This window comes from Nannobrachium achirus, assembly GCF_963921795.1.
Source record: "Nannobrachium achirus genome assembly, chromosome: 19".
NCBI lineage: Eukaryota > Metazoa > Chordata > Actinopteri > Myctophiformes > Myctophidae > Nannobrachium > Nannobrachium achirus.
This window is the reverse complement of record NC_137826.1, coordinates 6,040,095-6,049,504: the sequence shown is the minus strand read 5'-3', so window position 1 is coordinate 6,049,504 and position 9,410 is coordinate 6,040,095. Positions and strand designations below refer to the sequence as shown.

Here is a 9,410-nt window from a genome sequence, read left to right as displayed (position 1 = left end):
CACACATAGGCTTGAGCCCCTGCCCTTTTATCCGTCTGTAAAAAGTGCCCTCTCCAGACCATGAATGCAGTTTTCACTATGGTGAAAGAAATGCAAATGCCCTCTTTCCATGCCATACCTGAAGGCAGCGTTCAAGAGAATTGCCTTGTCCAAAATCTCCTCAACTTGAATGCAGCATCTTATGTTGAAAGAATTGCCCTCTCTGTGTAGAAATCAAGCATCGAAAATAGCCGACCTCCAAGCTCACAACGCGTTTCACTAAAAGGCCCTTTTTAGAAATGTCAGCCCCTGCCTCTCTAACATTCTCTGCACGTCCCTGCCCCCAACACCCCCTGATCAGTGACACCCCCTCTGTCGTTTTAGCCTGGAAACCAGACCAATCTGCTGCCAGTGCAAAAAGAAAACAAACGGTTGTGATTGGATTTGCGCTGTGTTGGTCACCACCACCTTTCACTGCTGCCTGCTGCTGACTGGTGTTGCATGATCACCTGGGTGATGCTGTTGCTCCACGTCGGATGTCGTTGTATTTTTTTCATAAATGAACGTCCTACTTGATCATACTACAGATCACACACAAGCATCAAAGGTAGCGGATCTGCTACTTTTGCTGTTTTTGAAATTGAATCCTGAAAAGTAAAAGTTTTGGACATAATGGTACAGTACATATTGTCGTACTTCCATCTTCAAGTGTTGCGTAAAAGTAGTAAAAAAAAGCATGTAGATCTGCCATTTTCGCCACTTCTGAACCATTTGTAAGGTGAAAGTCTATCTGTTGATTTAATAAATATCTGACCATAACTCATTTGTGAGCTTGTAGATTTGTCGATTTTCTTTACTTTTGTATGATGAAGTAGGACATACAGAACATACAGTACAGTTTAAATATGGAGATAAAAGGTTTCTGCCCAACAGCAACGACATGCCATAGTCTCTCACGCACAGAGGTCTTTGAGTCCCTAACTCCACCTCGCTAAAAGAACTGACAGGAAGCTATCATCTGCTTTTTTTTTTTTTTTTTTTAACGGTTATTATATTCTTCATTTCTTCTAAAGCAGTGAAGCCTAGATAGGCTTTATTTTGGTTTCCAGTGGGTCTTATTTATATGACTGCTAAGGCCAAGCGGAAGTAGTGCGGGGGGAAGCTCTTTCGTTCTATTTATGGCGGAATGGCTTTGACACACATCTTTGTGGCTTGGCTAACGTTGGATGAATAAATGACACAATGAAGACACGCCGTCTACCCTGACGTTTCAATGACTCAACTTTTCAGATGGGGAGGGGTGGTCCCTGGCACAAATCAATGTGGGGGGTCCTTGACAGTGGTGGAAGAAGTACTCACATTTTCCACCGTGTACTGTATACTCTGTTACAAGAATTGGTGTCAAAATATACTTCATTACTAAAAGTAAAAGTACTCATTATGCACAACATCCCATTTCACAAGTTTCCAAATGTATAAAATGTAGATGTAGATCTGCTATTTTCACAATTCATGAAAAAAAACGAATATTTGACAATTTGGCCAATTTCAGAGGTATTAAAAAGTCCTTAAATTGTCACTTTAGAAATGTGCAGATACTCTCTATATACACTTAAATGTTGTGTTGGCGTGTTTACTGTTGAGTGAGAAAACAATGTTACACATTAAGCTAATCATCTGGGGACCCCCCCCCCCCCCCAAAAAAATAAAAAATAAAAAATATATATATATCCACAAGTTTCCCCGGGGGTTTACTGGAGACTATCAGGACCAAACTTCCGGGTTTAACAGCAGACATACAAGCTCACGTCGCGTCGCAGATGCAACCCGTTGTGAGCTTGTAAATCGGCGGTGGAACCTCGATGCAGACGTTTGCGCAATGCACTATGGGGCGTTGGAAACTCGTGGATAAATAAATAAATAATAATAATAATAATAATAATAATTTGGGGGTCCCAACCCACCGGTTGAGAACCACTGCTATACACCACTGGTTCTTGGCATAAAAACGAGAGCTACTGATCTCTACCCTGACTTTCCAATGACTAAATACTCTCTCTCTCTCTATGTCTCTCTCTCTCTCTCTCTCTCTCTCTCTCTATGTCTCTCTCTCTCTCTCTCTCTCTCTCTCTCTCTCTCTCTCTCTCTATGTCTCTCTCTCTCTCTCTCTCTCTATGTCTCTCTCTCTCTCTCTCTCTCTCTCTCTCTCTCTCTCTCTCTCTCTCTCTCTCTATGTCTCTCTCTCTCTCTCTCTCTCTCTCTCTCTCTCTCTCTCTATGTCTCTCTCTCTCTGTGCAGCATTGCAGGGAGGAAGGCGAGAGCGCTGTATGCCTGCAAGGCAGAGCACGACTCTGAGCTGTCCTTCATCGCCGGGACCGTCTTTGAGAACGGTGAGTCGCAGCCCCCCCCCCCCCCCCCCCCACACACACACAAACACACACACACACACACCACGTGACCTCACCACGAGAGAGAGAGAGAGAGAGAGAGAGAGAGAGAGAGGAGGAAGGAAGCGCGAGAGGGAATGTGTGGGCGCGTGTTTGTAGAGAAACACAATAATTAGCGGCTGGGAGAGAAGGACGAAATGAACCGTGGATCTGTTCTCTTGACCTTTGGCTGGTCGCGTGGGACGTGTGTGTGTGTGTGTATGTGTGTGTGCGTGTGGTCACAGAGTTTTTATAGTCAGCATGGCATCGCTGCAGCCGTCAATTATTTATCTGAGAAGTTATTCTATCGGTTATTGTCTTGATTATTAATCGAATATCGAAAAGTGCGTTTTCACAATCTACGTTTTTCACAATCTACAATCTACTATTATAACTAGGGATCCGAGGGAGTGGTTCCCCAACTTTTTTTAGCTCAAGACGTTAAAGGACAACTAGGGTACAACAAGGGTTCATATTTTAGATAGTCATTAGAGAAAAGAAAAGATGAGTGTTAAATGTTTTCATTTACTTCTTTCTCTCATTTTAGTGATTTTAATGATTTTGATTTGCATGCATGCCCCCAGGTTGGGGCATACCCAAGATGCACCACAATCTTTCATGGGCAGATGTGACTTATGGGGGCTGGTGTAAATAGTAACAAAGAAATTGACGGCTTATTGTGTCTAAAAAGACATATTTAGCCACTTGTACGCATGTCCCCACCCACTGAAATAAAAATACTAAAATCGCTAAAACAACTCATATTTTCTTTTCTCTAATTACAATCTAAAATATGAACCCTTGTTGTAAAAAAAACAAAGTTGTCCTTTAAAGAGACATTTTAACTCATTCTGTGCCAATGACTGCTTATGACGGTTTTTTTCCAATAGCCCTGTGTGCCAATGACGGCTTATGACGGTTTTTGTGTTTTTTACATAGAAAAAAAAAAAAAAAAAAAAAATCATTTTTTTTTTTTTTCTAAAGATGTCAAAATGACCTGAGATCAGAGAGATGCTTTTCTCTGTTTGTGTGTTCGCTCCCATCGTTTAGCTGATTGAGAAAATGTGTGTTCATGTGTGTCCATTCTAGTGGATGGACACTTTTTTTCATTCAAACAGCTCTATCTCTGGAACCATTTGTCCGATTGCCAAAATTCTTTTTGCCACTGAATCACAACAACTGTGTCTGTTTCTGTGGGGAAAAAAATTATAAAAAAAAAATCTTTTTTTTTCATTGCATAGTAAAGAAAAACATACAAAATCTCGGCACAGCTACCTTGGAGCCATTTTGGCATCTGGCACAGAATGAGTTAATGTGTCCCCGGGACCCAAACTTTTTTGTATATTTTTGGAATACGTTTCAAACAGTTTAACTACAGTACGCACATAAACATAATTCCTTGACATGAAAGTGTTTGAGAACCACTCAAGCCCATGAGAAACCACACATAATTATAACTTTACAGGGAAAGATGAGGGACGTGCAGGGGTGTCGCACCAAATTCTGGGCCCCGGGTACAAGGATTCACTGCGGGGCCCCTGTGCTTTAACTATTGAAAAATAGCAGATATACAATCTCACAGCGCAGCACCGAGTGCCGCGCTGCGAGCTTGTAGATCTGCTATTTTTTGATAAATTTCGAATATTTCAAATCCTTCTAAGGTTTTTTTGAAACATCTATGTTTCGATGTCAGTGGAGCTCAAACCTTTTCATGTGAAGGACCCCCAAAATGATATGTATTTGGCCCACGGACCCCCATTTCAAAATATTTCATTCCAGGGACCCCCCAGAAGCAAAATCTGAGTTACAAATGTTCGCTTAAAAAATACATATATTCAAAGATTTGCACACATTTTCACGACTTTTCAAAAATAGCAGATCTACAAGCTCGCAGCGCGGCACTCGGTGCCGCGCTGTGAGCTTGATATCTGCTATTTTTCAATAGCTAAAGTATAACATAATTGAGGCCCCTCCACCACCTTGGGCCCTAGTAACTCAGTCCCACTTTCCTACCCCTTGTGACGCCCCTGGGGACGTGTGAAGCTTCTTCAAGGAAAAACACGCCCAACGCCGCTTACCGTTGCTGTCGGGCAGAAACCTCTCATTGCGACCGTCAGGTCGCAGTTACTATCAAAACCTCCGCCGGCTGTCAGTCAGTCTGTTAGTCTGTCATGTCACGTCACACTTTTGCCCTACTCATATCTCCACCACCGTTGCCCCGATCCATGCCAAACTTTGCACACACACACTCCTTGGCTGCCAAACCACAACCTCCACCCCTCATTTCTCACCTGGCCCTCTTCTAGCGCCACCCTGAGGCCGATTCTTGCAAAGCACATTTTTGGACACTGCTCCTACAGATTTTGCCGTAAAATCAAAGAAAACGGTACACAGTATGTCTAGAGTCATGTCATCGACATGGATCTGTCCCATTTAGGCCCGATTTTTTCAAACCCATTTTTGGACACTGTTCCACAGATTTTTCCCCAAAATCACGCAAAGTGGTACACAGTATGTCTACATGTGACCTGACGGTCTCCATATTTAGACTTGAGCTTTTTTTAAATTAACTTCATCACCCTACAGCGTCACGCAAAAGCATCAAAAGTAAGCAGATCTACAAGCTTGAAACGTGGCGTTAACGACGCTTTTCAAGCTTGTAGATCTGTTAATTTTGATACTGGGGCCTGTCACCCTGACAGGAGTTTATTTCCCAACAATGACAGTCTCACCTTCAATTATCTTGCTTATTACACGGCTGCTTAATAAAGAAAAACTAATCAATTTGCCAAAGGACGTGATAGAGGTAAGCAATTTACCCCGAGTGAGAGGACATTATGCTCTGATAATGTCCTGTGTTAGGGTGTTATCGGACGAGGCGAAGCCGAGTCCGATAACACCCTAACACAGGACATTATCAGAGCATAATGTCCGACCCCGAGTGGTAAATAGCTTTTCTACCACTTTTTCCCTTATACATGAAAGAAAACACATAGTTGTAACTTGCAAGGATCTTAAGTTACAATCATTATTGCCTATAAAACTTCCGCGAGACAGCAGATAGTTCCACCAACAACATCTTCTACTCACCAACAGATGGCGCCAACTCCATACTAATCCATGCGTCTAGCTTACAGCTAAGCTAACGTCAGTTAGAAGTACCGTTCCGGCCGTAAATAGAGGCTGTTCGCTTCCAGAAAGGCATAGGTTCAGAGAAAAGGGGCTTTAAAGTTGGCGGATTGCATTGGATCCAAATAAATCGGCGACTATAGCATGCACGTTAGTGAACATAGGACCGTTGCCACGGTCATTTGTTGGTTGGGGGAAAGGTGTTCCGACTACCTCCTGAAGTCCCCGGATGTACACTGAGGCTCATTGATCTCGGACAAGTCCTCACACAACTTTGCGGCAGTAGTTCTCTCATAACCTCCGGAATTTAGCCAATCAGAATCCAGTATTTGAACACATGACTCGAAAAAGTGGTAGAAAGAGCAGATCTCTTCACTGTCGGGTGGAAACCTCATATGTCCAAAACTGTTTAATACCGATCAGGATTCAAATAAAAGAAATAGCAAAAGTAGCAGATCTGCATCCTCAAAACACGCTGCGTTTCCAGCTTGTATATCTACTACTTTTGATCATTTTGTGTGACTGTGTAGTATGATCAAGTAGGGTAGCGTTAATTTAAGAAACACAAAAACACAAAAAGTCCAAATATGGCAATGATATCGACGAATAGCTATCAAAATAGCTATGACCAGGGACGTGCAGAGAATGTTAGAGAGGCAGGGGCTGACATTTCTAAAAGGGCCTTTTGGTAAAAATACCGAAAATAGCAGACCTCCAAGCTCACAACGCAACGCGTTGTGAGCTTGGAGGTCGTCTATTTTCGGTGCTTTATACCACACTGATCAAGTCAATACTGGAGATGTGGCGTAACGGCACAGATTTCTACACAGAGAGGACAATTATTTGAACATAAAATGCTGCATTCAAGTTCAGGAGAGTTTGGAAAAGGCAATTCTCCTGAATGCTGCCTTCAAGTATGGCATGGAAAGGGAGGGCTTTTGCATTTTTTTTCGCCATAGTGAACACTGCATTCATGGCCTGGAGAAGGCACTTTTTACAGATGGATAAAAGGGCAAGGGCTCAAGCCCCCTTTGATGTCTATGTGTGCCTAACTATGAAAAAGGGAATGCTTTTGGACATACAAGGTTTCCACGCGACGGCGACGACGCCATGACTTTGTGGTCTATAAATAAAGACAGATTAGATCCCTAACAGCCAGGGATCAACAGGGTCATGTGAGAGAGACACAACAACAACAGCCACTGTGTGTTCCTACAATCCTCTCTGACTCAACCTCGCCAACATCATCAGGACTTTTATGAATTTTGACTTTCTTAACGTTGTGTAATAAAACACTGAATTAGATTACGTTCCGCTCTGTAAATGAGATCTTCTCAAACGGTGGCATCCTGGTTGTAAATAGGTCATTACAGCCACTCCGTACAGCTGGGAGTTTAGGAAAAGGCTTTATTTGAGAGCATGTGGTGGATTAAGAACTTGACTGTCAGTCAGTCTGTCACGTCATGTCACGTCACCGTCACGTCACACTTTTGCCCTACTCAAAATTCATGGAACATCTCCTTAACACCAAGATTAACTGTATTCCATATATGCAATAAATGCTAAAATCTACTTTGACGTGACTGTTCCTGACTAAACTAAAACATTTAATACCCTATTAGTGCCTATCCCGAACAAGTTCGGCTTTATTTCAATCCAATCCAATATTTTATTTGCTATTTTACTTACTCCGAGCTGCTTGGAGCAACGTGGGTGGTCCTTGCTCGTCCAGCGCTATCCAACGAGAGACGCTAGATGGTCCGACGATTTATTCCATTGAAAATGGTTTAAAATAAAGTTTAGAGCCCCCCCAAAAAACCTCAATCTATACTGTCGGCGGCGCGACGTATTCCAGGGTGCCTATCCCGAACTAGTCCGGGATATTTAATAAAATGAATTATTTAATCGGAGGCCGCAACGAAGCCCCGGTCTCTATAGCTTTAGATCGGGCTTCTAAATGGGTTAGCATTTTGGCTACGTGTCAGCTAGCTTCCTCCTCTAGTCACCCATAGCATTGGCTGGAGTGAAATCCCAAGGCACTTGGGACAGTGTCGACGGAAGCTAGAGCGAAGGTCTATAGAGACATTTCTGGCACTCTAGCGCCCCTTGTGGCCGGCGGCACTGTATGAGTTAATATGAATAAAACTAAACAAAGTTTTATTCAAAAGACAGTATGACTAAAACTGCACAACCAAAACTCTCACTGACTCTGCTTCTCTCTCTCTGCAGTTCATCCGTCGAGGGAGCCTGGCTGGCTGGAAGGCACGCTGGACGGACGCATGGGGCTCATCCCAGAGAACTACGTGGAGTTTGTGTAGTCTCCGGTGGTCTCCAGTGGGGACCCCCCAACCCCTATAACTCTGAGAGTGTACAAACGGAACCAAATGGACCCGTTTACGGGTCCATTTGGTTCCGTTTGTACTCTCTCTGAGTTACAGTACAGACCTGTTAATGGTGCGTTTCACACTGGCGGATACAGAGTTACTTCCTTTTCAGTGGAAGTCAGGCGATATGAAAATGCAAAGATACAGATCTGACATCTGTAGCTATCACAAAATAAAACAAAAAAGTTGAGCTGGTTTCAACTTACTTTCAGCTACAAAGATACAAATAATGCCTTGTATCTTTGTATGGTTTGTATCTAGACCAGTGTGAACGCTATAGCATTAGGGTCCATTTGGAAGTAACCCCCTCCTCAAGACCCCCTGGGAAGGTCCCTTGGAGACCCCACACTTTGAGAACCACTGGTCTAAAAAGCATTTAATGGACTCCCACTCCACCACTTACTCTAGGACCTATTATAGGACTGACTGGGAATTGTTCTTTTTATTTTGGAGGGGAACCAACTTGGGGGGGGAGTTGACCCTGGACTTCACTTGACCGCAAACGGGAACGGATTCATTGAGAAACGGACATGTTCGTCGATGGATATGGGATGCCGGAGCGGATTGTGGCTGGACTGGACTGGACTGGACTGGGTGGGAAAGGAGTGGAGTGGATTGGATTGGAGTGGACTATAGTTGGAGTGGAGTGGGGGACATGATCACTGTGTTGCACTGGAAAAAAAAAAACACAACAAAAATAGACGAGACTTTTATTGGATTTACGGAATAACGGAGAGGAGGCGCTTCCCAGTGTGCGTGCGTGTGCATGTGTGCGTTTGTGTGTGTGTGTGTGTGCGCACTTGTATTACCATACTTGTGAGGTCCAAAGGTCCCCACACACACAAGCATAGTACCATTTCAGAGATATTCATTGTGAGAATGTGACGGTTTCACTGATCTTCACAAGAGAAATGTTTGATTTTATGATTAAATAGGATTTTAGGGTTAGCATTAGGCCTTTTAGAGAGGTTGGAGTTTATTATGCCTGGTTTATACTGTGCTGTATGCTGTGTGTTAATCTACAAGCTCACATACAGTATGTGTCACAGCGTGTTGTGAGCTTTTAGATCTACTATTTTCGGCTTGGTGGGGTTTAAAATGGCCCCAAAAAATACGAGTTTTGCTTATAAAATTGCCGTCCTCAAAACTATATCCTCAAAGTATAGTAATACCGGTGTGTGTGTGTGTGTGTGTGTGTGTGTGTGTGGTTGAGAGAGAGAGAGAGAGAGAGAGAGAGAGAGAGGCTAATGAAGAGCCAAAGAGAGAGAGAGAGAGGCGAACAACTGAGGAACAAGGCTCATGGTTAAATACTTTTCTTTAATTTAGTTTTACTGTGTGAAGATGCACTGCCACTGCTGTGGGCTGTTTAAAAGAGGAAAGCAAGTGGCCTTAAGGCTGGGTTCCCCAATTAGTTTTCCCCACGGGCCGAATTATGTCTAGGGTACCAAGCCGAGGGCCACAACATTGAATTATGTCTAGGGTACCAAGCCGA

At 43.3% G+C, this 9,410-nt stretch overlaps 1 protein-coding gene across 3 annotated transcripts in view; it reads left to right on the top strand.

Moving 5' to 3' along the window:
• LOC308305097 (rho GTPase-activating protein 26-like) overlaps window positions 1-7,887 on the top strand; it is a 240,255-nt gene extending 232,368 nt beyond the window's left edge. For all 3 annotated transcript variants that reach the window (XM_080749761.1, XM_080749762.1, XM_080749760.1), the window contains 2 exons: window positions 2,278-2,369; window positions 7,764-7,887. In XM_080749761.1, the coding sequence (XP_080605887.1) occupies window positions 2,278-2,369; window positions 7,764-7,852 (181 nt within the window). In that variant the 3' untranslated portion in view covers window positions 7,853-7,887. The remainder of the gene's footprint in view (window positions 1-2,277; window positions 2,370-7,763) is intronic.
• The last annotated feature ends 1,523 nt before the right edge of the window (window positions 7,888-9,410 follow it).